Consider the following 26,466-nt stretch of genomic DNA (forward strand, 5'->3'; position numbering starts at 1 on the left):
AAGAGATAAATTATAAGAGATAAAAGATAAGTAGGGGAAGAGAAGAGAAAAAATTAAATAGGGGAAGGTACAGGGAGTGAAGGCAAAATTGTAGTTTTAAACAGAGTGGTCAGAGGGGTTATTTGGGCAGTGAAGGAGCCCGGGGCATGAGCCATGTAGATATCTGGGAGTCTGAGACTTCTGATGCCCCTCAGTTCACAGCACCCTGTGACCGCCGATGCCTCACCAAAGGCTGACCAGGCTGCCTCGAGAGCCTCCTGTTACCTGGACATGGGTACCATGCGGGTACCGGGGTACCACAGCCAACACAGACAAAGGGCCCAGGGTGGCATTCAGGGTGTGAAGGTGTGGTGCTCTCTCCTACATTGTCCACTTTGGTCCACAGGATTTTTCAGAGTCTGACACAACAAAGAAGATCGAGGACAAGGAAGAGACCAATAAGCTCATCTCCGTGGACTCCCCTGAGGTACTGACATCTAAGTCAACACTAGTACCCTGTCAATCTTGAGTCACATGAGGTACAGAGCCAGACATAAAGCATCTTCCCTCTGTCAGCTTCTGGGATGAGGAAGCTCTCCCAGCTGGGAGAAATATGCAGGGGGTGTGGGTAAACAGGGTAGCCACTTTTCACTTTTCTGCACTAAAAAGCACAATTCAACAGTATGGAAAATTCAAAATTAACTTAAATTTGACTTTGTAATACTTTATATGATTTTAGTATAGGGTCAGCCAAAGAGTGGCCTTTCGTCTGGCTCTGGTGGATAAAACCTGTTTGCCTCTTGGGTATAATCTTACTGAAGGAGAGATTCTAGGGGCCAAGATATTGTCTATTTTTGAGGAACAGGCTAGTAACACTGTCCTCCTTGGGAAAGAGATACAGGACGCAACCTCCTCCCCCCTGAAGCCACCTCATTATTTTTGAGATTTACAGTGTTTCCTTAGCCCCAGCCTCTCCTTTGGAATTGCTTGGTCATCAGCTAAAGGAGACGTATTTTTCCTATGGAATTAAGCAGCTAGAGCATCTTCGATCCTAGCCTCTCAATGTCATCAATCTTTTGAGACCCTATTATGTCCTGCAAGATCTGTTCACTTCCCTCACAGATGCGTTATAAGTCATAGTTTCCCCCCAAGCAGAATTATGGACATTATCACATATAAAAACCAGTAAATAAAAAGAAAACTGAGAAAATCTGTACTTGCTCAGCATTTGAACCACCTGAGAGATAATGGAGGTTCTCTGAAAGGATTGTAACTTTGTGGGAGGCGGTATTACCTTTGGGGGCCGTTCATAGCCTAGAACTGGAAGAAGGAATAAGGAGGAACTTAAAGGAGAAACAGAATTTCAAATGGCTGTTTCCTACTGTTAGCAGTTGGTTCTGGTTCTTGAGAGAGTGAATTTTATAGTGTGTGCATTAAATTTCAATTAAAAAATAAATTCATTCTAAGCCTTAGAGTACCAGAGGCTTCCCATGGCTTAACAGTTCCTAGACAGGGCTTTCCACATCTTGGGTTCCCATCTCAGGACCCAGAATTTTTCCCCAAGAAACCATCATACCATTTGCCTTTCCTAACCGTTATAGCTTAGGACCATCCCAGTGTGAGAGCTGTAGTGCGTTCTAGAGGAGGGTTAGTCTAAAAGTGGTAGGTAGTGGTTTTAACACCTATATTTATACCTTCACGGACTCCCACATAGATTTATATACAGATGCATGTCACACAGATCATACAGTATCTGATCATGGAAACAATGGGAGTCCAAAGACCTGGTTTCCTGTCCCAGCAGGTTATTTGACCCTTTGAATCTTGGTCTCTTGATGTGTGACAGAGGATGACGGGAAAGCCTTCCCTGATACTCTCAGGCCATAGTAAACCAGCACCGTATGTTTGCCCTTTGCGTTGTCTGTGACCCTCGTAAAGTGTAAGGCACAGAAGACCCTTCTAAGCCGAGAGACTGGGAGGTTGAGTCTCACTGGGAGAACTCTTCTTTTTGTAGAGCCAAGATCTTCAGCTTCATGTCTCTGCAGTTCCAGAAGACAGCAATGTCACGGCAAGCGAGCCTCAGGAAGAGGTAAGGAGGCCAGATAACACAGAGAATGGGATGAGTGGTAACACTGGGCAATGCGGGTGGACAGAGGTGTGGCTGCATGGGCTACAAGGGGAACCCGGCAGTGAGCAACATCCTCAGGGCAAAGTCAAGCAGGTGGGAACCAGGGGAACCAAGAGTAATCTGGGACTTCGTGGTCTCTGTCCCCATTTCCTTGAACCTTGACCTCTTGACCTTGAACCTCTTGACCTCTCACCATAGCCTTACCTCCTAAATATTTTCATCCGAACTTACTTCATTTTTTTTTTTAATTTTTATTTATTTATGATAGTCACAGAGAGAGAGAGAGGCAGAGACACAGGCAGAGGGAGAAGCAGGCTCCATGCACCAGGAGCCCGATGTGGGATTCGATCCTGGGTCTCCAGGATCGCGCCCTGGGCCAAAGGCAGGCGCCAAACCGCTGCGCCACCCAGGGATCCCCCCGAACTTACTTCAAAAAGGAGTTAAGTGGGGTGCCTGAATGGCTCAGTTGGCTAAGCATTGGACTCTTGATTTCGGCTCAGGTCATGGTCTCAGAGTCATGACATCCAGCCCCATGTCGGGCTCCTCCCTGGGCATGAAGCGTGCTTAAGATCCTCTCTCTCTCTCCCTGTGCCCCTCCCTTCCCCTCCTTGCATGCACTCTCTCTCTCTTAAAAAAAAAACCACTGGCGTTAAGATATATAAAAGATGCACAGAAAGGTAAATACACACACAAAATATACTCAGAAATACATTAGTAACAGTGACATAGAACAGAGCCCTGAATTAGGTGAATACAAAAACGCGTTCTATAAAATAAAATTACTGAGGATGGATCACAAAGTTGGTTCCATGCTTCCTGACATCCAGGAAAAGACAAACCTGGTCAGTTCACCCAATTCATAATCCCATTCCTTAAGAGGGCAACAATTTCTGCTACTAAGATGAAAAAGAAGTTGCTCCTGTGAATCCTCCTAAAGAGATGGTAAACCATCCATGAACAACGTCCACAACAAGTCTTGACAGTAATTCCAACAACCAGTTTCTTGCTGCCCCTCTCAATAGCGGCCAGTGCCTCACAAGAAATATCCTTCGAGGGCCACCTGGGTGTCTGCCCTCAGCTCAGGTCATGATCCCAGGGTCCTACTTCAGCTCCCTGCTCAGTGGGGAGCCTGCTTCTCCCTCTGCCCATCCCCCCGCTCCTGCTTTCTCTCTTTCTCTCTCAAATAGATAAATAAAAATAAAGAAATATAATTCCACAGGAGCAAAATGAGCCCATTCCCCCAGTGGTTGGTGGGAGGGCAGGTCAGCATCTAACCCAGTCACTTTTACTTTCCAGGTATCTGCAGTTCAAACTGACTACCTCTGAAGAGGAACTGCCAAGACCCCTCCCCAGAGAAGCCCCTCAGCTGGAGGGTATATAGGTCGGAGAGACTTAAGATCTAGCATTCAGTTTTAGATTCTCCAGCCATATGAATGCTGGTGGTCTCTAAAGATCTAGCATTAATGGAGGCTGAGGAGCCGACTTGGGGGAGGGAGGGTGGCAGGCTTGGAAGAAGAAACTATTAGATTCCGGGAATATTTAATTCAGGCTTTATAGCACTGTTAGAATAAGAAGACTTTATATATTATTAAGTAAAGCGGGCCGAAAATGACTGTAAAAAGCATAAGCATCTGTAGATAGAGACACATCCACATAGAGACACATTACCTACCACTCGTACTCAGGGGACAGTGAACAAATCGTTGACTTACCAGTCACTTAGAGCCAAAAGAAGATTTTCAGATTGTTAAATAAAGTGTTAATCTGACTGTGTATGGATGGGGTGGTTTTTTTGTTTTTTGGGGTTTTTTTAGACACAGCGAGTTGTTTCAGCCCAGAACCCTGTTCTCCACTTAGGATGTTACTGATTCTACCCCACGTTCAGAAAGCTTTAGTCCCATCCGTGACACCCAGCCCCCGTGGGAATGATGCCAGGGGCCACAGGCTCCTTTCCTCCACCGAGGTGCTTTCCTGCCTGACCCCTGCCCCCACTTTCAGCTAATAAGCAAATTCCCCCGGTGAGGGGTTACATTTTAGAGCTGTAGCTAGTGTTTACAATCTGCTGTGTGGTGTGAATAAGTATCTGAGCAGGATGGAAGGAGACATGGAATTCCATGTGAAGGGAAAGGGTACAAAGTATAATAATATGATGGAAATGGTGTGGAATTTAGAATCCATCATTTATTTCTGTGAAAACATTAAAAACTTGCTTTGAAGTCCTGCCACCCCAATAAACACACACATGCAAATGCTCATCCATCTTTGCTTTTGTTTCTGGGGTTATGGACGACGTCACACTTGAGCATTCAGCAAGCGTTTATTAGTACCTACTGCACACTGAGCACCAAACTAGGTACTAGAGAAGTAACGATGAGGAAAAAAGAACTTTATGGAGACCGACTATCAAGCAGGGAGCAGAAGGGCAGGAGTTAGTCCATGGGTTAGAAGCGGAGCCCTGACTGAAGTTGCAAGGAAGCGCTCTGGGTGAGGCTGGAGAGAGTAGGCTTTGGTGGTGCCATTCTCAAGATGGTAACAGGAGGAAGGGCATCATGCGAGTGGGTTCTTGGGTTGCAAACAACAAACTGCCATGATTAAGCAATAAAGAATATGTTGGAAGGACATGAGGCAGCTCATCGAACCGAAAGAACAGGAAAGGACAGGAACCAGCCCATGGATGGCTGTCGCAGGAACGTGTGGACTGGCCTCTAAGCAAGACTCAGCTTCCACCACCTTCTGCTTCTGTGTCCTTTCCAGATCCAGATTCCCTGGAGGATGTGGCTGGCTCGGTTTATGGAGAGGCACGTAGTGTTTCTACAATGACCGACCAGTGGTGGTGCTGGGAGGGTGTGGTGGTGAGGAAGGCGGATTACAAAGAAACACAAGGAAACTTGTAGAGAGATGGAAATATTCTGTAATGTTATGGTGATTGTTTAATGAGTACATACCTGTGTCAAAATTGATCAAATGATACACTTTCTACAGAGTTTTTTGGGTGTCCTGTACAAATATTGGATATAGGGAGCTTGAGAACTTGCAGGACTTTCCAGTAGATGTGTCTGTTAGGGAGCTGGAAATAAATGTTTGTATGCAGGAGTTATTCTCCTAAAATCTAATCTTATTTTAAAACCTTCAAAAGATTTCTATGGCTGAAACAGAGAAATAGGCATGCCCCCCATAAAAGCCCTACTGCCCATATTTTCATACCTCTCCCATGAGGCATCCCATTCCCGTGGCACTCAGAATCATGGCCAGGAGTGATAGTCCAGGGGTATTGGTGGGGTGGGGGAAATGCTAGGAGTACAGGCCCCTAGATGTCCAAGGCCTTCCATGACCTTCTTAGAATCGCCCCTCCCACGTTTGTTCATCCAGCAAAATCCAATTCAAGCCTTTTCTCTCCAGGGCTTTCCCTCCTAGGAAATGAGTGTGCCAGCAAGGTCTTCTAGGGACTTACAGTCTGATGGGGGGAGACAAGCATGGGACATAATTGCTACAACAGAGGCACCACAGACGTGGAAATATTGGGCAGCCTGGGGGGCTCAGCAGTTTAGTGCCTTCGGCCCAGGGCATGAGCCTAGAGACCCTGGATCGAGTCCCACATCAGGCTCCCTGCGTGGAGCCTGCTTCTCCCTCTGCCTGTGTCTCTGCTTCTCTCTCCGTGTGTCTCTCATGAATAAATAAATAAAATCTTAAAAAAAAAAAAAGTGGAGATATTTACTAAATTGTGAGATTGACGCTTTATTTGCATATGGCCCTCCAGGACCTTCCAGGAAGGCAGGGGAAGGAGCCAGTATGTTGGGCACATAATTTTGCTTATTTAGGGTAGATAGTCCTGGCTAGGTACCAAGTTGTTTACCCTGATTTACAAAATGGTAAAATTGTCCCGGGGAAAGGCTAGGATTTACAAAACTGCCATCCTGGCAGCAACACAAGAAAGGGCTAGAAGCCGATAAATTGGGCAGAGATGAGTATCTCTTCTTCCCTGCCCTGAGGCCCCTGAGGTCTGTTGATAAAAGTTTCTGAAGTTTAGCATTCAATCCTTGGAGAACACCACTAGTTCACACCACTAGTTCACCGTGGGTAAGGCTCCACTCATCATCTGTACGCATCTCTATATAAAATTAATTGCAAGAACGTCACCCAGGCCCTGCCTTCCAGCAATTCGAAGGACAAAACTGACAGGCTGGTGAGATATCTAGAGAACACTGGAAACATGACACAGCCAGGATATATAGGATACACCAAAGAACAGAACACACTCAGATTACGGCATTGCGATTTTATGCTAAATTAGGTGCTGAGCAAATACACATTGGATCTTGTTTTTTGCATGTTTACACTTTTTAAATGAATGGTATGTACATACAGGGGTAAAATCATGTATCAACAAACATTTTAAGGTTAATTTTTTTTAAGATTTTATTTATTCATGAGAGACACACAGAGAGGCAGAGACACAGGCAGAGGGAGAAGCAGGCTCCCTGTGGGGAACCTGATGCAGGACTCGATCTCAGGACCCTGGGCTCATGTCCTGAGCCAAAGGCAGGCGCCAAACTGCTGAGCCACCCAGGGGTCCCTTAAAGGTTACATTTAAAGAGGAATCACGGGGATCCCTGGGGGCTCAGCAGTTTGGCGCCTGCCTTTGGCCCGGGGTGTGATCCTGGAGACCTGGGATCGAATCCCACATTGGGCTCCCGGCATGGAGCCTGCTTCTCCCTCTGCCTGTGTCTCTGCCTCTCTCTGTCTATAATGAATAAATAAATCTTAAAAAAAAAAATAAAGAGGAATCACTCAAATCACTTGTGAGTGATTATCAAATTGTGAAGGCAACATGGCATTTCAGTAGAGTGCCTGGGCTGGATGGCCTCCAGAGTCTGCGGTCTGGTCAAGACAATCTTCAGTATATAACGGAATATGCAATGGGGGAGATTAGCCAGATAACAAGAAATCTCAACCTTTCCTGTGATTCATGATGAGCTTCTCAGTACATGCAAGCAATTATCCACCTTTGGAATCTAACCCTAAGGATTTGAACCTCCTTTTCTCTTGGATAGTCTTTTATGTGGGAGCAGGCCAGGCTGACCTATTTCTTAACTTTCCTATACCTCTTGCCTACGTGTTACTTTCTTTGCCTTTCTTGGCTGGCTTGGTACTTTTCCCACACATGGGCTTTTTTGTTTCTCACTGATAACTGCTGTGTCTTGAAAAATATATTTAAATAGGGGTTCCTGGGTGGAACTTGGTTAAGCATCTGCCTTTGGCTCAGGTCAGGATCTCAGGGTCCTGGGATCAAGCTCCCTGTTGTCCTTCCGTTCCCTGCTCAGTGGGGAGTCAGCTTCCCCCTCTGCCCCGCTCCCCGCCCCTCATGTTCTCTCTCTCCCTCTCTCAAATAAATAAACTCTTTTTAAAAATATATTTGAATAAAATGAATTTCATCAGCTCACTCTTCTTTTCCTCTGGTTTCTACCAACCAAATAATATCTTTAGGAATGAAAGCAACCACCCTTGCTTATTTTATTTACGTCTTCACTCTTGCTCTCACACCATTCCTCTATTCTCTCAGACTGTGAGCCTCTGTTCCCCAATGAACATGCACAATCAGTCTATAAGATACTGATTTCCAAAACTAGAGAACTCCTCACGGGAATAAGCAAGGAAGTCCGCATCTCGGGATGCAGGGCAGGGACCAACCCTTGAGTCCTAACCCTAACAGGAAGCCGAGATGAAAGCTAGCAGGTACTGAGCGCTTACTCCGTGCCAGGTAAGGGCCAAGGCTTCAGATGTAGTAACTCCGCCCCCCTCCCCCCCAGGAACTTCACGAGGCAGGTATCGCCCTCGATGGAGAAATGAAACCGAAGTCACTTGTCCGAGATCACACAGCAGCGAGGATTCCAGGGCCCGTGGCTTTAGCCTTACATCCTTAGTCACGGGGCTCATCAATCTGGGAACATTCCGGCCCCCCGAGAAGCGAGTCGGGATGGCTGCGGCACGATGGCCCGTGATGGCCTGGCCCGCTCGCGACCACGTGCCCACCGGGTGCCAGAGCTGTGGCTAGGATAAGCCTTCATTCCAGGGATGAGGGGAGGCTTGGGAGCATGTCAGGGAGCTCGCCCCAAGTCGCACGGCTGACCAAGGGGGGGGGTGTCTCCAAAGGCTGTGAGGCTCTCGTCCTGCACATGCACACGGCCCAGCCTCAGGAGCCTCGGACTGGACGATCGGATCATCTGATCGGAGGGATCCCCCTGTCCTCTGTCCGGTGCCCTCACCCCCCCGCCCTCCGCCCTCCACCCCTGCCCTCCCCCCAAGTCCTTCCCCCTCCCCCCATGTCCTTCCCCCATGCCCTCCCCCTCCCCCACGCCCGGTGCCCTCCCCACGGTGCCCCCTCCCACCCGATGCCCTCCCCCTCCCCCACGTCCTCCCCCCGTGCCCCGCCCAGCTGGCTTGGGCTCCGGCTCCTCACTCCGACCTATTTGCGTAAATGCTATGCAAACGCCCGTGAGTGTCACTTTCCCCACGTGCAGGAAATTCAAATTACGTCGACGGGGGCGAGCGGACGGCTCCGGGCCGCGCATCCCAGCCCACCCCGGCCGGCGGCCCCTCGGGGCGCGGGAGGAGGAGCCGAGGCCGGGCGGACGGAGGCAGCCCTGCGGCCCGGGGCAGCGGAGGCGGCCGGCGGCCCGGGACCTGCAGAGGGCGGCTGCTCCGCGTCTTCCTGTCCCACCCAGCCCGCCGCCCCGCCGCCCCGCCGCCCCCTCCGCCTCCGCCTCCGCAGCCAGGCGGCGCGTCCGTGCGCGGCTGCCCCGGCCCGGCCCCGGCGCCCCGCGGCCCCCGCCCGCCCGCCCGGCTCGGAGGACGCGCGGAGAGGAGCGGCCCGGGCCCTTCCGCGGCCGCCGAGCCACCCACGGTGAGCGCCCAGCCCGGGCCCGCGAGCGCACGGCGGCCGAGCCTCCCGTCCCGACGGCCGGCGCCCGGGGCTGCCCGGGAACAGAGTGCGCGGCCGGGGAGCGGGGAGCAGGGGAGCGGGGGAGCGGGGCCGGGGGAGCGGGACGAGAGGGGGAGCGGGGAGCGGGAACCGAGTGCGCGGCCGGGGGAGCGCGGGAGCAGGGGAGCGCGGCCGGGGGAGCGGGGGGCCGGGGCCGACCCCCGGAGCCCCCGCCGCGCCAGCCCCGACGTCCGCGCCGGCCCGGGGGCAGGGGGGGCTCGGCGGCCGGGGGCGGCCCGGGGGGATGCTCGGCGGCCGGGGCCGGGCTGCGGGGCGCCGAGCCCCCACCTCCACGCCCGGGGCCGCGGCCCTGCCCCCACGCGGTGCCCTCCCGGCCGCCGCTGCCCCCTAGTGGCGGGCGGCGCGCAGGCTCCCGGCGGCGGAGCGGGGCAGCGGCGCGCCCCCTGGCCGACCTCGCCCGGGCCCCGAGGCGTCCCTTAGGGGAAGGTGGGGCCGCGCGACGGGCCGGGGCCGCTGGTTCAGGGGCGGCGGAGCTCCCGTCTGCACGTGGCGCCGCACCCGGGGCGAGAGACGCGAGAGAAGCGCTTAGGGCGAGCCCCCCGGGGGACGGAATCCGGGAAACCCCGGCCCCAAAGGCCCCCCGGGGCCCCAGGGTCGCCGGCGCCGGGAGGGGCCCCCCTCATGCCTGCCGCGTCCGTCCCCCCGCAGGCCCGCCTCTCCGCGGAGGTGCCCGTCGGTTCGCCGCAATGACCAGCCTGCTGAGCACCGCGCCTCCAGGAGGTAGGTGAAGGCTCTTCCCCGAGCGGATGGTGGAGACTCAGCCCGCCCGCGCCAGGCCTGCAGGTCCTCGGGGCCTCCGCCCAGATGGGGCGACCTTCCCTCCTCCCTGTGCCCGCCTGGCGCGGGGAAGGGCCCTGGGAGGCCGCGGAGGGCAACCAGAGGGCTGGCCCCCATGGACCTGGGCCAGTTCCTGGTACTGCCCCTTCAAGCTTTGTGACCCGGAGTCGCTGATCTGCCTTCCAGGCTCCAATTTTCTCATTTGTAAAATGGGGAGATGGTTCCTATCTTATGAGGTTATTCGTGAAGATGAAATGAGACACCCCGTATAAAACACCTAGCCCAGGCTCCCCTACCGAGGAAGCACTCCACACTCCGCATCGTTGGTCAGTATGATTACCGGGTGCCTGTCTGGCAAGGAATTGTGCCTGCTTTTTATTTTTTTATTATTTTATTTTATTTTTGTGCCTGCTTTTTAATTCCACTCCTCTGATGATACACTCCAGCCTCAAAACCCACTGTTTCCCGCAGCTGTGCTCGGGCAGGGATCCACCTCTCACCCCACTGAGAATTCCTGCCTTTTGCCTAGTAACCCAGCTGAGCCAGATAAAGCATCAGGTGGTCACTGGTGGTTTTCATTGTGGTTTTGTGGAGGGTAAGGGAGGAACCGAGCCTTGCTTGGTCTCTACACCTTTGTTTTCACGTACACCGCCTCACCTGGCATTCATCAGGACAGCCATCATCCACTGTGCTGATGTGGAAACAGGTGAGTGGCAACCCCAGGGAAGCGTAAGACGCTGCCCTCTGTGACCGTGATGCACACGATTCAGAACGTCCGTTGTCCTTTGAGAGACGAGAAGTGGATAGAAGTCCAGACTGGTCAGCAAAGGCTTCATGAAGGGGGAGGGGGTGACCTGGGACGGAGCCCTTAGCCCTTATTCTTGAAGAGTAGCCCGGGCCAAGAAGGGTGTGGTGGGCGTTCGAGATCAAGTCAGTGCCATGTGTGAAACCACAGAGACTGAGTTTGTCGTGGAAGGTGTTCTGGAAGAGAAGGCAGGGGATCCCTAGAATAAACCTACCCACGGGGAAAAGAGGTGACGCTTTGGCAGCCGAGAACTTAGGACTTGGGCCAATTCTTTTCTTTCTGTTTTTAAATTTGTGGTAAAATATATATAATATACATGTTATCACTTTAACCCAAGTGTTGGTAGTTCAGTGGCATTGAGTATTGATTAATAATCACATTCCTGTGCGATCATCCTTGCCATCGGTCTGCAGAACTGTGTCATCTTCCCAAACTGAAACTCTATCGATTAGGCAGTAGCTCCCCCTTCCCCCTCCCTCCAGCTCCTGATAACCAACATTTTACTCTGTCTCTGTGTACATTTGACTTGGTGCCTCATATAAGTGGAATCATACAGTATTTGTCATTTTGCGTCTGGCTTTTTTCGCTGAACATCTCCAGAGTTCATCCGTGTTGTAGCATCTGTCAGAACGTCCTTTCCTCTTTAAGGCTGGATAATCTCCAACACACATCATCACCTATACATGTCATATGTCATTTTGTCCATTTATGCAGGGGCAGATTGCTTCCGCCGTTTGGCTCTTGTGAATGAGGCTGCTGGGAACACGGGTATACAGATCTCTTCTTGAGTACTTGCTTTGGGGTCGATACCCAGAAGTGGAATTGCTGGATCATGTGGTGATCTGTTTAATTTTTTGAGGAACCGCTACACTGTTTTATGCAGCGGCTGCACCATATTACATTCCCACCAGCAGTGCACAAGGGTTCTGGTTTCTCCACATCCTCGCCAACACCCTTTTCTTTCCTTTTTTTTTTTTTTTTTTTTTTTTTTTGATAGTAGCCATCGTAATGCGTGTGAAGTGCCATCTCTTAGGGTTTTGATTTACATTTCCCTAATGATTAGTGATACTGAGCATCTTTTATGTGTCATCTGCTTTCTTCTTCTTGCATATCTCCTTTAGAGACATCTCTTCAAGTCCTTGCCCGTTTTTTAATTGGCTTCTTGTTTTTCATCTTGCTTATTCCTTACCACAACCTCACGAACGGGTTTTATTCTCATTTTACAGAAGGAATAACTGAAGTTCAGGGCAATTAAGAAATTTTTAGAGGTTCAATTCTCCCAAGGTCACGTGGTTAATAAGGGCCAAGACAGGATTTTGTGCCAAGTGTGATTTACTCCAACGCCTGTGTTCTTTCTGTCATGATATACCGCTCTCAGAGTCTCACTGCACCCCACTGGCCCAGGCACATGAAAGGGAAGGAAGGAGAAAGGAAGCAGAATTCTAGGGCAGGTTCCCATGGAAAGGAGAATTGGGGGAGCCGTCCTTTGTTGGGCAGGTCTACAGTAAATAAGTAGGTTGGCAGACTCAGGTGGCAAAGGATCTGATGCCTCAGTGATAAGAGATTTAGCCTGGAAACAAGGGCCACAAAGAAACCAACGGGTAACTGGGTTAACAACAACTCAAAAAAGGGTAAGTAGGCAAAATAGATCTTGAAGTTCATTTGCTTTCATTGGTTAGGATCTGAGTGGAACCTCAAGTCTTGTTGTGGTGCTCCACCCCAGGCCCCCCACCTGAGAGAGGAGGGTCACAGTCCTTCCAAGCCTGAGGAGAGGGAAGGAAGAGAGTAACATTTGTTACTGTTTGGAGAGGGAGACAGGAGAGAAGTGGTGTAGGAACAGGAGGTAGCAGAGCTGGGGCACCTGCGTGGCTCAGTGGTTAAGCATCAGCCTTCGGCTCAGGGTGTGACCCCGGGATCCCGGAATTGAGTCCCACATCAGGTTCCCTGCATGGAGCCTGCTTCTCCCTCCGCCTGTGTCTCTGCCTCTCTCTGTATCTCTCATGAGTAAATAAATAAAATATATTTTTTAATAAATCTTAAAAGAGGTAACAGCTGTAAGCAGGAGCTTAGAGAGATATAAACCATTCACCCTCTTTTTACACTAGGCTTCCCAAACTTAAATTTACTTTATTGTTGTTTATTTTGTCATCAAAAGGCTATTACATGCCCCCTAAAGAATAGCCTTCTGGACCTTTTCTATGTATATGCAGATATATATATGTGTCTGTGTGTGTTTATAGTTTCATTTTAATTTACTTTTTTTAAACATGTAATCATATTACACATTACTGCCCTAGCAATTTGCTTTTTTCATCTAACCGTATATCCTGTGCCAGTAACTGCAGATCCTACCACATTCCTTTTAACAACTGTATAGTGTTTCCGGAATGAATGGCCTGTAATTTATTTAATCATTCCTCTGCTGATGGACATTCAGATATGTGTGTCACTCTTGTAAACAGCACTGTGGTGAACACCCTCTTCATTCTGCAGTAAAACTCAGGGAACCAAACCCAGTGGACATGTAAACAAAATGGTTAGTGGAGGCAGAGCAGAGATACTTCCCGAACCTGGAGAGTTGATAGTGTGTCCGGTAAGAACCCTGGAACGAGGAGATGGATTCCAAGCCCAGCACAGCCAACAGCTGAGTGACCCTGGGCTGGTTGATGCAGTTTACTGAGCTTGTCCATGATAACATCAACCCTGCTTACATCACCACCGTGGAGTGGAGATAAAATATGTTTTGTGAACTATAAATAACAAATATAGATTACAGTTCTTTTTTTTTTTTTTTTTTAAGTAGGCTCCACACCCAACATGAGGGTTCAACCCACAATTCTTAGATTAAGAGTCACATGCTCTACTGACTGAGCCAGCCAGGTGCCCCCACAGATTACAGTTCTGACACTTGAAGCCTGAAGATCCTAGGTCACTAGCACCTAGGATACCCAGTGTCCTTTAGTCTGAAACAGCTTTTTGTGGAGTTCAAAAATTTTATTTTTAAAAATTTATTTATTTATTTATTTAGCTTTATTTATTCATGAGAGACGCACAGAGAGAGGCAGAGAGACAGGCAGAGGGAGAAGCAGGGTCCATGCGGGTAGCCCGATGCAGGACTCGATCCCAGGACCCTGGGATCATGCCCCGAGCCAAAGGCAGATGCTCAACTGCTGAGCCACCCAGGCGTCCCTGATTTTTTTTAAAGTAAACATTTTATTTTGGAATAATTTTAGATTTATAGAAAAGCGACAAAAATAGTACAGAGAGTTCCCATATACCCTTCAGGCAGTTTTCCCTAATGTCAGTGTCTTACATGATCATGGCCTATTGTGGAAACCAAGAAATTAACCTTGGTATAATGCTGATAGCTAAACTACAGCTTTCACTGAGATTTCACCTGTTCACAAATTTTATTTGGAAGAGAATGCTGCTAAAACACTTTCAATTTATAAAAAACTGCAAGGGATCCCTGGGTGGCGCAGCGGTTTGGCGCCTGCCTTTGGCCCAGGGCGCGATCCTGGAGACCCGGGATCGAATCCCACGTCGGGCTCCCGGTGCATGGAGCCTGCTTCTCCCTTTACCTGTGTCTCTGCCTCTCTCTCTCTCTCTGTGACTATCATAAATAAATAAATAAATTAAATAAATAAATAAATAAATAAATAAAAATAAAAAACTGCAAATCTAAGGCTGAGAAAGATCCTGAGGGTCAGCTGGTCTACCACCCATTCTGTGCTAAATTTCTCTCTCCAGTATGCCAGGAAGCATTTAACCAGTTTTGCTCTTCTCTGGGAGAGACCTCTCTTTCCCATTAGTTTCCACCAGTGGTCCTCTTGGACAGGCCGTCCATCGGCATATTTGAAGATACCATTCAAGTTCTAGTCTTTCCCTAAGTTTTCTTTCTGGGCTTTCTCTTGCCAGCTTTCCTTATCTGATACAATTTCCAAGCCATTCACTACACTGGCTGTTCACGACAGAATTGTCACTCCCAGACATGGCTCAGCGGTCTAAGAGTGGCACAAAGTAGGGCCGCACTATTGCCTCCATTCTTAGAGACCATATTTATATTAATGGGGCCTAAAGTAACAGCAAGTTTTAAATTTTTTAAGACTATAAAAGAACAGGGATGCCTGGGTGGCTCAGTCAGTTAAGCGTCTGCCTTTGGGTCAGGTCATGATCTCAGGGTCCTGGGATCGAGCCCCACATCAGGCTCCCTGCCCAGTGGGGAGTCTGCTTCTCCCTCTGCCCCTCATGCTTGCTCTTTCTCTCAAATAAATAAAATCTTTAAGGAAAAAAAAAGATTATAAAAGAAGAGTTGACTCTTGAACAACATGGGGACTTATAGGGGCACTGATGCCCCCACACAGACAAAAATCATGTATAACTCTTGACTTCCCCAGAACTTAACTACTAATAGTCTACTAAAAGCCTTACCAATAATAAATAGTTGATTAACACGTATTTTGCATGGGTGTATGTATTATATACTGTATTCTTGGAATAAAGGAAGCCTGGAGAAAAGAAAATGTTGTTAAGAAAATCATGGGATCCCTGGGTGGCGCAGCGGTTTGGCGCCTGCCTTTGGCCCAGGGTGCGATCCTGGAGACCCAGGATCGAATCCCACGTCAGGCTCCCGGTGTATGGGGCCTGCTTCTCCCTCTGCCTGTGTCTCTGCCTCTCTCTCTCTCTCTGTGTGTGACTATCATAAATAAATAAAAATTAAAAATAAAATAAAATAAAATAAAAAAACCTCACCTTTAAAAAAAAAATTTAAGAAAAAAAAAGAAAAGAAAAGAAAATCATAAGAGGGGCTGCCTGGGTGGCTCAGTCCGTTAAATGTCTGCCTTGCTCAAGTCATGATCCCAAAGGTCCCAGGATTGAGCCCCTTGATGGGCTCCTGCTCAGCAGGGAGTCTGCTGCTCCCTCTCCCCTCCCCTCTGCTCATGATCTCTCTCTCTTTTTTAAAGATTTTATTTATTTATTCATGAGAGACACAGAGGCAGAGGGAGAGGCAGGCTCCACACAGGATGCCTGATGCGGGGCCTCGATCCCAGGACCCCGGGATCAGGACCTGAGTCAAAGGCAGACACTCAACCACTGAGCCACCCAGGCGTCCCTCTCTCTCTCAAAGGAAGAAAGAAGGAAGGAAAAAAATCCTAAGTGAACATGCATTTACAATACTGTACTGTATTGATGGGGGGGCATCCACATTTTAAGTGGACCCATGCAGTTCAAACCCATGTTGTTCAAGGGTCAACTGTATTCATCATCGTAAGAGATTTGGAAGATAAAGGAAAGCATATAGAAGGAAAAAAAAGCCATCAAAATTCTACAACCTAGCTCTCTCGTTGCCATTTGAGGGTATATCCTTCCGGGACCCGTTGCTTTCTGGCGATCTCACTGTGTTTTATATCTGCTGCTGCCAAGCCGCGGCATCCCCCATTCTTTTCTTTGTCAGCAGTTGAACAAGACGGAAGACTCTGTCAAATTCTCATCTTGTTCAGTTTGGCCCATTTCCCCGGTCGTTTGAAATCTGTATATCTGTTTGTTAGTTGCCCCTCGTTTGGAGACTTGCACAAATTATCAAGCCTTTCCTGGGCCCTCAGGAGTCTGTGTTTACCCAAAGGGCACTAAAGCACTTCTACACAAAGCTCCAGTGGAAGGCGCCCATAAAGTGGATCATCCAAAGACCTTGCCAAGAACTGAATATGCAATATATCAGAAAAGTCTAGCAAAAAAGCCAGAATTACTACCATAAGGGAAAAATGATACTGAACTTTCTTTTTTTCTTTTTTAAGATTTTATTTATTTATTCATGAGAGACACAGAGAGAGATAGAGAAGCAGAGACATAGGCAGAGGGAGAAGCAGGCTCCACGCAGAGAACCTGACGTGGGACTTGATCCTGGGACTCCAGGATCATGCCCTGAGCTGAAGGCAGACGCTTAACCACTGAGCCGCCCAGGTGTCCCTTTCTTTTTTTTTTTTTTTAAAGCATAGTTTTTTTTTGTTTGTTTGTTTGTTTGTTTGTTTTTTAAGAGAAGCCATTTTTTAAAATATTTTTATTTAGTTATTCATGAGAGACACAGAGCGAGAGAGAAAGGGGGGGGTGGGCAGAAGAAGAAGCAGGCTCCATGCAGGGAGCCTGATGTGGGACTTGATCCCGGGTCTCTAGGATCACGCCCCGGGCCAAAGGCAGGCCCTAAACAGCTGAGCCACCCAGGGATCCCCGATACTGAACTTTCTTATACCTGTCTTATGATGTAATATTTTTATTTTGAGTTACAGAAAGACCTTAAATTTGGCCCTGGCTTGCTTTGACTTAATAGTATCAATTCAAAAAGAACTAAGGTCAAATCCCAGAGGAAGAACCAGTGGTTAGACTCGCAGCACTTCTTTCCCTGATGGTCGGTTACTACTCCCCCGAGTCCTTACAGCCAGGCTGTATTACTCCATAAGATATTATAAACAGTCTTTTTTAAAAAAAATTTACGGATTGATTTTGGAGAGAGAGAGAGAGAGAGAACAAACAAGCTGGGGAAGGGGCAAAGGGAAAGGAAGAGACGCAGATTCCCCGCTGAGCAGGGCACCCACCCCCAGGGGCTCCATCCCAGGACCCTGGGATCGTGCCCTGAAACCAAGAGTCTGTTGCTCGAGCGACCGAGCCCCCCGGGCGCCCCTATTATAAACAGTCTCATCCGTGTTCTGTGATATGACACTGTTTGCTCCTGCAGCACCTTCGGCTCTCCTTAAACTCCGACTCCCATCCTCACTCCGCACTGATGACCTTGCTTCTGTTTTCTTGAGCGAGTTAAAGTTCTCGGAAAGAGCCGCCGAAGGCTCCCGCCGCCCGCCTGTGCCCGGGCCCTCCGCCTGCAGCCAGCCCCTCGGTCGTGCGCTGGATCCCGTCCCTTCAAGGACGGGTCGCAGCCGTCCCCTCCCTCATGTGTCACCAGCTGTTCCCTCTCATCCGAGTTATTCCTATCTGTACATAAACATGCTGTCATTTCTCCCATCCTTGAAAAAACAAACAAAAAACTTGAGCTCCCTTCCCCCTCCAACTACAGCCCCATTTCTCTGCTCACAGTTACAGGGAAAAAAAGAGTTTATCTACATTCTACCTCCAGTTCCTCTACTTCCCCCCCTTTTTTTTTCTCTCGAATCCCCTGCCAACCAGGGTCTTCTACGCAGCACGTCACCAGAGCTTCTGTCGTCAGGTCACACACGAGTCCTGCGTGGCAAAGCCCCACAGTCCTCATACTCGATCTGTTCAGCTGCTACTACTTGGTCTCCTTTGCTCTTTCCTTTCTGGGCCCCGCCCTTGGGCCTCTACTGTACTTACTCCCTTGGTGATCTCGCCCATTCTCGTGGGCTGCAATATGCTGACTTTTCTTTTTTTTAAGATTTTATTTATTTATTCATGAGACACAGAGAGTGAGAGAGGCAGAGACACAGGCAGAGGGAGAAGCAGGATCCATGCAGGGAGCCCGACGCAGGACTCGATCCCTGGGCTGAAGATGGCACTAAACTGCTGAGCCCCCCGGGCTGCCCAGTATGCTGACTTTTTAAATCCCCAGTCCAGTCCTCTTCCCGAAATTCCGGTCTTAACACCTGCTCTTGGGTGTCTGATAAGCAGTCATGTGCCAGATGGAACCCAGATCTGCCCTTCCACATCTGTGCCTGCTGCAGGCTTCCCATCTCGGGGACACCATGCCTACCTTCCCTCCAGCCCAAAACCTTGGTGTCATCCTTGACTCCACCCTGTATCCTGTGAGTCTTAGTGTCAGAATGTACCCAGAATCCTCCCACTTTCTCTCTGGGCTGCTGCTACCCTCAGTCAATGCTTTTAAGCCAGGAGGAAAAGGTTTGCCCTTATGTGGGATACAACCTACTTCTGCTCCTGTCTCCACATTCCCACAGCCCACCGGTTGTCCATACTGCAGTCAAAGGGATCCTTTAAGGGGCACCTGGGTGCCACAGTGGGCTAAGCGTCTGCCTTCAGCTCAGGGTCCTGGGATTGAGCCCCACATCGGGTTCCCTGTGCATCAGGGAGCCTGCTTCTCCCTCTCCTTCTGTCTCTGCCCCAATTCTGCTCTTGCTCTGTCTCCCTCAAGTAAATAAAAAAAATGTTCTTAAAAAGAGACCCTTTAAAATCAGCTTCTGTTTCAGTTACCTTAATAAACCACCTCAACAACCAGTGGCTTATAACAATAGCAACTTATTATTCTTATACAATTCTGTGATTTGGCTGGTTTCCCCTGTGCCTGCTCACGCAGCTGCAATTCTCTGGAAGGTCCATGGGGCTGGAAGATCCGAGACAGACTCCCTCCCATGTCTCACAACTGGTATTGGCTGTCAGCTGAGCCTCAGGTGCCTCTGTTTTCCTCGGTGGGGCCTCTTGTCCTCCAGTGGGCTACACTGGGCTTCCTCACAACATGGTGGTCTCAGTGTTTCAAAGGTGTGGTCTTTGGAATTTCAGGCCCTAACCTACACCCCCTAAGTCATTTTAACAAGGTCCTTAGAGGATTCTTATGCACAACAGAGGTTGAGAAGCACTGCTTTTTTTTTTTTTTTTAAGATTTTATTTATTTATTCATGAGAGACACAGAGAGAGGCAGAGACACAGGTGTAGGGAGAAGCAGACTCCCTGCAGGGAACCTGATGCAGGACTCGATCCCAGGATCCCTGGATCATGCCCTGAGCCACCCAGGTGCCCCAAGAAGCAGTACTTTAAAATAAAAATCCATGGGACGCCTGGGCGGCTCAGCGGTTGAGTGTCTGCCTTCGGCTCAGCACATGATCCTGGAGTCCCCGGATCGAGTCCCACATCGGGCTCCCTGCACGGAGCCTGCTTCTCCCTCTGCCTGTGTCTCTGCCTCTCTCTCGCTGTGTCTCTTATGAATAAATAAATAAAATCTTAAATAAAATAAAAATCCAGTCTCTGCCCCAAAACCCCATTTCAGTCACCAAAAGAGCCGAAGCCCTTCCATGGCTTACAACACCCAACCTCCATTTCATCTCCTCTTGTTCCCTTGCTCTGTTCAGTGACCTCTGTGCTGTGCCTTAAGCATGCCAAGCGTGCAACAGCCCCAGTGCCTTTCAGTATTGTTCAGTATTTCAGTATTATTCGGTATCAGGAAGACTTCCTGACCACCCCTGTCCACGTGCCAACCCCCTACCCCTTCCTGCTCTTTTTTTCTACATAGCACTAATCCACATCTAATATATGTATCTTGGGGGATCCCTGGGTGGCTTGGCGGTTTGGCGCCTGCCTTTGGCCCAGGGTGTGATCCTGGAGTCCCGGGATCGAGTCCCACGTCAGGCTCCCGGTATGGAGTCTGCTTCTCCCTTCTCCTGTGTCTCTGCCCCCCCCCCCCTATCATAAATAAATAAATCTTTAAAAAATAATAAAAATAGTAAATGTATCTTTTACGTACTTATTTATTGTCCATCTTACCTTCCCAGAATGTAAACTGTATGAAGAAAAAGGTATATAGTAAATTCATACGTAACATAAAATTGACAATATTGAAGTATACAGTCCTGTGGCATGAAGTCCATTCACACTGTTGTGCAGCCATCACCACCATCCATCTTCAGCACTCTTTCATCTTCCCAAACTGCACTCTGTACCCATTAAACAACAGCTCCCATCCCAGGGCCTCTGGCTGGCCCAGTCGGTAGAGCATGCAACTCTTGATCTTGGGGTTGTAAGTTCAAGCCCCGCGTTGGGTGGAGAGATTACTTAAAAATAAAACCTTAAAAAAAAAAAAGTAGTAACTGCCCATCCCTTCTGTGCCCATTTCCATTCTGCTTCCTGTCCCTGTGGCTCTGACTATTCTAGGAACCTCATGTAAGTGGAATCCACTTTGTAGCATATGTCAGAACTTCCTTTGTTATATTATTCAGCCTTAAAAACAAAGGAAATTCTGACACATGCTACAAAATGGATGAGCCTTTATTCCTGAGGTGTGTGCTTCCTCTTTTTAGAAGTAGATTCCAGAGAGCCTTTGCTTCCAACAGAGACCATTTTCATCAGAAGTAAAAATCTGATGTGTGATTTTATTTATTTATTCTTCATTAATCCATTGGTTTCATATAGAGGTAAATTTATTTGTACCTCCTTCATTTGTATTTAACTGCTTCACCAGATGGCTTAATGTAAGCAGAAACCAGCCAGCCAATAACTGTATCCAAGGAAGGCACTTCTATTGACTTGTATGTTTTTTTCTTTTTCTTTTTTTTTTTAGATTTTTTTTTTTTTAAGATTTTATTTATTCATGAGCACAGAGAGAGAGACCGAGACAGAGGCAGAGGGAGAAGCAGGTTCCATGCAGGGAGCCCGACCTGGGCCTCGATCCCAGGTCTCCAGGATCAGGCCCTGGACTAAATTGCTGAGCCACCTGGGCTGCCCTTTTTAGATCTTTTTAAAAATACTCTATGTATTTATTTGAGAGAGAGAATGATATAGAAAAAAGCATGAGTGGGAGCAGGAATGGGGCCGGGGGTGGGTGAATTGAGGGGATAGAGGAGGTGAGGGTATGGGGCAGAGGGAGAGGGAGAAGCAGGCTCCCCGCTGAGCAGGGAACCCAATGTGGGCCTCGATCCTAGGACCCCAGGATCATGACCTGAGCCAAAGGCAGATGCTTAACCGACTGAGTCACCAGGTGCCTTGAATTGTATGTCTCTGAAGGTCTTTCTGTGTTTCTGTATCTAGTTGTAGCAAGGTGGTCTGTGAAGCATCACGGCTTCCACATTACGCTGGCATCGCTCCCCACCTACCAGGGACCCTTGAGCCAGTTCGCATTAAGGACGCACTTTTTGTGGCGCAACAGTGTGTAGTTGATTGTGGTTGGCTGGTGTTTCTTCCACCTTTACCCCTATTTTTTAAACCCTCGAGCTTTCTGGAAAGCTTGTGGTGCTGCCCATGGTCATATTTAATGATCCTTGTTCCCTACTGGAAAAAAAAAAATAAATAAAAGGACCATAATAGGAAGGGTTAGTATAAATACCTTGCTTGGGCTTTGGAGCCGGTAGCCATGGATTCAGATCTTGGCTCCATGCACTGTTCCTTCATGTGTGATATGAGCCATGTCACTTAACTCTCCCAGGGCCTGGCGGTCCACATTAGCAAATAAAAGCATCCACTTTGAAGTGATTGACGCTGTAAGGGTTAATGAGTGTGTATATAAAGCACCCAGGGCCAAGCAGGGACTTGGTAAATGGCAGCTGTTATAATTAGGATCATTTGGGGCACCTGGGTGGCTCAGGGGTCGAGTGTCTGCCTTCAGCTCAGGTCGTGATCCTGGGGTCCTGGGATCGAGTCCCACATCGGGCTCCCTGCGTGGAGCCTGCTTCTACCTCTGCCTGTGTCTCTGCCTCTCTCTGTGCGTCTCTCATGAATAAATAAATAAATAAAATCTTTTTAAAAAGAAGAATAATAATTGGGATCATTTGCAGAATTTCCCAACTAGCAATCACCTCCCACCTCTGGGAGTCGCATGTATCTATCCTCTGAACCCTCACTGAGCTTGAGCTCCATGGTCCAGTCCCTCGTGGGCCTCATCGCTGCCACACTCTCAGCACCTCGGACTGTGCCTCCGGCAGACACGTGGTAGGAGCAAAGGAAATTGCTGTTGATTGATTGAACTTAATCTCCTTAATCCTCACACTTAGGCTTCTGCACTGAAACGATTTTTCTCAGCGCTTCGCATATCTTAAGTTTTCTAATGTTTAAGACAAAACGAAGAGCATCTGCACAGAATTCTAGAGCCATGGTGGCAAGAGGGAGTGCAGGCCCCTGGGAGTCCGAGGCAGCACAGCGTAACCTCGGAAGTGAGAGCCGGTCACTTTTGCTGTGCTCTGTTCCTTAGAAGCAAGTGCCTGGGTGCAGGCCCCACAGAGGTGGGGGGGCTCCCCGGGGCGGGGGGGTGCTCCCCGGTGTAAACACCAGCCGCAGGAACCATCCAGAACCACCTCCCAAGCTGCCTGCCACTCAAGAAACTGAAGCTCGGAGAGGTTTGGTAACTTCCTTAAGGGCCTAGGCGCTTCCTGGGCGACCTTCCACCCCAGCAGCTTCGACAGCGTCCCTGTGTGGTTGCTTCCTGCTGGGGTTCAGGCTTGGGCTGGGAGGACCGCGGAGGGGGTGCCCCAGGCGGCCGGCGCCTGCCCAGGCCTCCTCTCGGCCGTGTAAAGACACGCCCCATACCACTGGCCCCTTCTTTGCTCCCGGGCCCCAGGCCCCAGGCCCACCGCTGCCCACTTCGTGTCACCTGCCCAGGCGGGAGCCGGCCGGCGACAGGCATCAGACAGGAGTCCTGCTCGGGCCCTGAGCTCCGGCCGCGCCGACTCCTGTCCCGGGGCGTGGACCCAGGCTCTGCGCTCGGCCTCGAGTGTGCCCTGCCCCTTGTCCCTTCTACCCTGTTGACTCCTAGCCCTGCTTCCTCTCCCAGCTGCAGTCCCACCCCCCGGGAGACTCGATCAAGGCCCTCTGTCCCATGCCCTCCTGCAGGCCTCATATTGCCTCGGTCTCCCCTGTCGCTGTCGTTAGCCGGGGCGTGGTGGAGGGTCGCTCCACGAGGGCGGGCCTTGGCCGACCATCATGTCCCCAGCGCGCCTAGCCCAGTGCCTGTCAGTGAGTGCTGCTATTATTATTTATTGAACGAATATTGAATAAGGCCTCCTGCGGGCGATTCCGGTCGGCCAGCCGGTTTTCCCCAGGATACCTTGTCCCGCAGTAACCTTAACCCGGTGCCTTTTCAAATCCCTACACTACGATGCTAACTAGGAACACAACTAAAGGACTCCCTGAACGCCCACGTAAATTCTTTTAAAAGGGACTTCTGGAGACCAGTAGTTCTGAGTGTTCCGACCCTGGGTAGTGACTTCAGGGGTGGGACTTTCAGGCTGTAAAGGATGGATAGACCAATAGCAGAAGAAGGTATGAGATATATTTTAGAGTAGGAGAAGCCTTGTTCAGAACCTTTCAAATACAGGGCCTACTCTGAAGTAGTGTAGGAAAGGGTGTTAATAAGGGAGAAACATTATTTTATTATTTAAAAATAATTTTGGGGCCTTTGGCTCAGGGCGTGATCCCGGGGTCCGGGATTGAGTCCCACATTGGGATCCTGCATGGAGCCTGCTTCTCCCTCTGGCTGTGTCTCTGCTTCTCTCTCTCTCTCTCTCTCTCTCTCTCTCTCTCTGCTTCGCATGAATAAGTAAATAAAATCTTTAATAATGTTGGGGCAACTGGCCGGCTCAGTCAGCAGAATACGTGACTCTTGATCTCAAGGTCCTGAGTTTGAGACTCATGTTGGGCATGGAGCCTATTTTTATAACTACAATTTTAAAAAAAACTAAGTAAAAATAATGTTTACAAAGAGTTTTGTAAGAACATTAAAGAAATGCATGTGCCCATATAATGTAAGTATGTACATATATGTGTGTGTGTGTGTGTATATGTGTATATATATATATATGCTCATTATTTTATCTTTTTTTAAAATTTTGTTTATTTATTCATGAATGACAGAGAGGCAGAGACACAGGCGGAGGGAGAAGCAGGCTCCATGCGGGAAGCCTGATGTGGGACTCGATCCTGAGACTCCAGGATCACGTCCTGGGCCGAAGGCAGACGCTAAACCTAAACCGCTCAGCCACCCAGGGATCCCTCATTATTTGATCTTATCTATGTAAAAGTATATATTTGTAATAATAGTTTACTCTTATTGAGTATCTGTACAACTACCCTATAGAGTAGATACTGTTATCTCTATTTTGCAGATGAAGAAGCCAACGCACAGAGGGGTTAGGATAGTTTTCTGAAGGTAACACAGCCAGTAAAGGACAGAGCTCAGATTCGAACCTCAGCAGCTAGGCTCCAGAGCCCATACTCTTAACCACTGTATCAGGCAGAGAGAAACCCCATCAAAATGCTCAATGTCTTGGGATGGTAGTTTATTTTCTATTCTGTTCTCCAGGTTTTTCTATATGGATTTACTATAGGAGTTGAACGATGAATTTTTTATTAGGAAAGTGGTAGGGTGGTGAAGTTTGAAGGACAAGTGTATGTTTTAGAACAAAGGAATTCACCCCATTTCCTTTTTTCACTTTTCTAAATTTTCCAGAGGACCCGATGACTACCCCAATGCTGCAGGCCACTGAAGCCTTGTCCCCAGAAGCTGAGGCCAGCACAGCCCTCATTGCAGGTAACAAAGGCCCAGAGCCAAATCCAAGAGACTTTTTGAGTGAATTCAAGGGCCATCTCGCTCTGTTGACTGGGAACCCGGTGTGGTGATTGAGGACTTTCCCTGTGCAGGAAAGCACCGCAAATTGGAGACCAAATCCATTAATAGGCTCGTTTTGGCATGTAGGTTATCTTACACACACACACAGACACAGCTATAAAAGACTCTTAGAGGCTTCACGCCAGAGACACTGCCAGTAAACGTGGGAAGTGGCCACAAATAGATGTAAGTGTGTACAGGCACTACACTCCAGTATGTGGGTAGGGATGAGGATATGTGTGGTTTGTCAAGTGGGGGAGGACGAGGAGGGGAGGGATCAGAGAAATCCCTACAGGAGGCTGTGGATTTTAAAATGCCTTCCTGTTGGAACAAGCTATTTCCTCCCCGCCCCCCTTCCTGTTTCTATCAGAATCCTCACGAACTGGTTGAGAGGGAATTGTCCTGTTAGAAATCAAAAGCCGTGTGTCCTTAGCTTAAGCACTAGGATACTCCAGATAATCATGCACCATGGAAGTTGGACACGTCGGGGAATGTGGATTTGGAAGTGGATGCTGCTTAACCAGAACAGGAGGATGCTTATACAAAGTGAGGGGATCCTTGAATTCAGGGGGCCCCGTGAATTACTGAGACCTCCTCAATCCTGAAACATCTCTGCATTTTCCCTCTCCTTTCCAAGTGGTTATCACCGTGGTCTTCCTCACCCTGCTCTCAGTCGTGATCTTGATCTTCTTTTACCTGTACAAGAACAAAGGCAGCTACGTCACCTACGAACCTGCAGAAGGCGAGCCCAGCGCCATCCTCCAAATGGAGAGTGACTCAGCCAAGGGCAGGGACAAGGAGGAGTATTTCATCTGATGATTCTCGGCCCCGAGGAGCTCATTCAGGCTCCAGTGCTAACACACTATTTATTAGGTGAAAGTTTTATCTCAAGCCAGTGAGAAGCATCGACTGATACGAGCAAACCTGAGCTCCTTCTAGGACACAGGCCCAAATGCTAACATGACTGATGCCAGGGACCCAGGGAAAGCTATTTATGGGGTCTCTAACCAGGCCTTTGTAGTATAGCTGGTTTCTGTGGCTGCCCAATGAGGTGGAGCGACACCAGGCCACCATGAGTTATGTGCCGGTCATCTTCAGTTTTCAAGGTCGAAGGGAAGGAGAGTTAGGCCCACTGGCTGCTTCTCTGTCCCCTGCCTGGTCAACTAGTGACAGCCTGAGCAGAAATAGTGTGTGAAGTTCTTCCCAGGTGCTGGATACCATGGTAAAAGGCCAAGTGTGTGTGTGTGGGGGGGGGGGGGGGGGGGGGGGGGCAGGAGACTAAAGACCCCACCCCGATGAATGTGCTGTATCTCATCTGAGCCCTTCCTTTCCATTATTCCCCAACCACCATATACTGATGCTATTTTTATCACAATTAAAAATGTTCATTGGTAAAGAAATCTGATTCTCATGTGCAAAAAGTACCTTTATATTTTGACGTATCCGTGCTTAAACTTTTTGGACATTTTCTTTTGCTTATTTAACTGCTTGGCATA

General features: G+C 49.1%; 2 protein-coding genes across 3 annotated transcripts in view; both read left to right on the forward strand.

The window, feature by feature from the left end:
* The window catches only part of BIN2 (bridging integrator 2), a 33,039-nt gene extending 29,159 nt beyond the window's left edge, over positions 1-3,880 (forward strand). For both annotated transcript variants that reach the window (XM_072797871.1, XM_072797872.1), the window contains exons 11-13: positions 386-466; positions 1,994-2,068; positions 3,404-3,880. In XM_072797871.1, the coding sequence (XP_072653972.1) occupies positions 386-466; positions 1,994-2,068; positions 3,404-3,433 (186 nt within the window). In that variant the 3' untranslated portion in view covers positions 3,434-3,880. The remainder of the gene's footprint in view (positions 1-385; positions 467-1,993; positions 2,069-3,403) is intronic.
* A 4,707-nt stretch (positions 3,881-8,587) lies between these two features.
* SMAGP (small cell adhesion glycoprotein) lies at positions 8,588-26,375 on the forward strand. The gene is made up of 4 exons (XM_072797587.1): positions 8,588-9,008; positions 9,756-9,827; positions 24,812-24,892; positions 25,608-26,375. The coding sequence occupies exons 1-4, from the start codon at positions 8,588-8,590 to the stop codon at positions 25,784-25,786; spliced, it is 753 nt and encodes a 250-aa protein (XP_072653688.1). The 3' UTR covers positions 25,787-26,375.
* The last annotated feature ends 91 nt before the right edge of the window (positions 26,376-26,466 follow it).

This window comes from Canis lupus, chromosome 25 (assembly GCF_048164855.1).
Source record: "Canis lupus baileyi chromosome 25, mCanLup2.hap1, whole genome shotgun sequence".
Lineage (NCBI taxonomy): Eukaryota > Metazoa > Chordata > Mammalia > Carnivora > Canidae > Canis > Canis lupus.

Excerpts from the sequence above, each read along its gene's own strand:
- SMAGP (XM_072797587.1), top strand. The coding sequence starts at position 8,588 with ATGCAAACGCCCGTGAGTGTCACTTTCCCCACGTGCAGGAAATTCAAA. Across the intron at positions 9,828-24,811 it reads GAGCACCGCGCCTCCAGGAG|AGGACCCGATGACTACCCCA; the intron begins GTAGGTGAAGGC and ends TAAATTTTCCAG. Across the intron at positions 24,893-25,607 it reads CAGCACAGCCCTCATTGCAG|TGGTTATCACCGTGGTCTTC; the intron begins GTAACAAAGGCC and ends CTCCTTTCCAAG.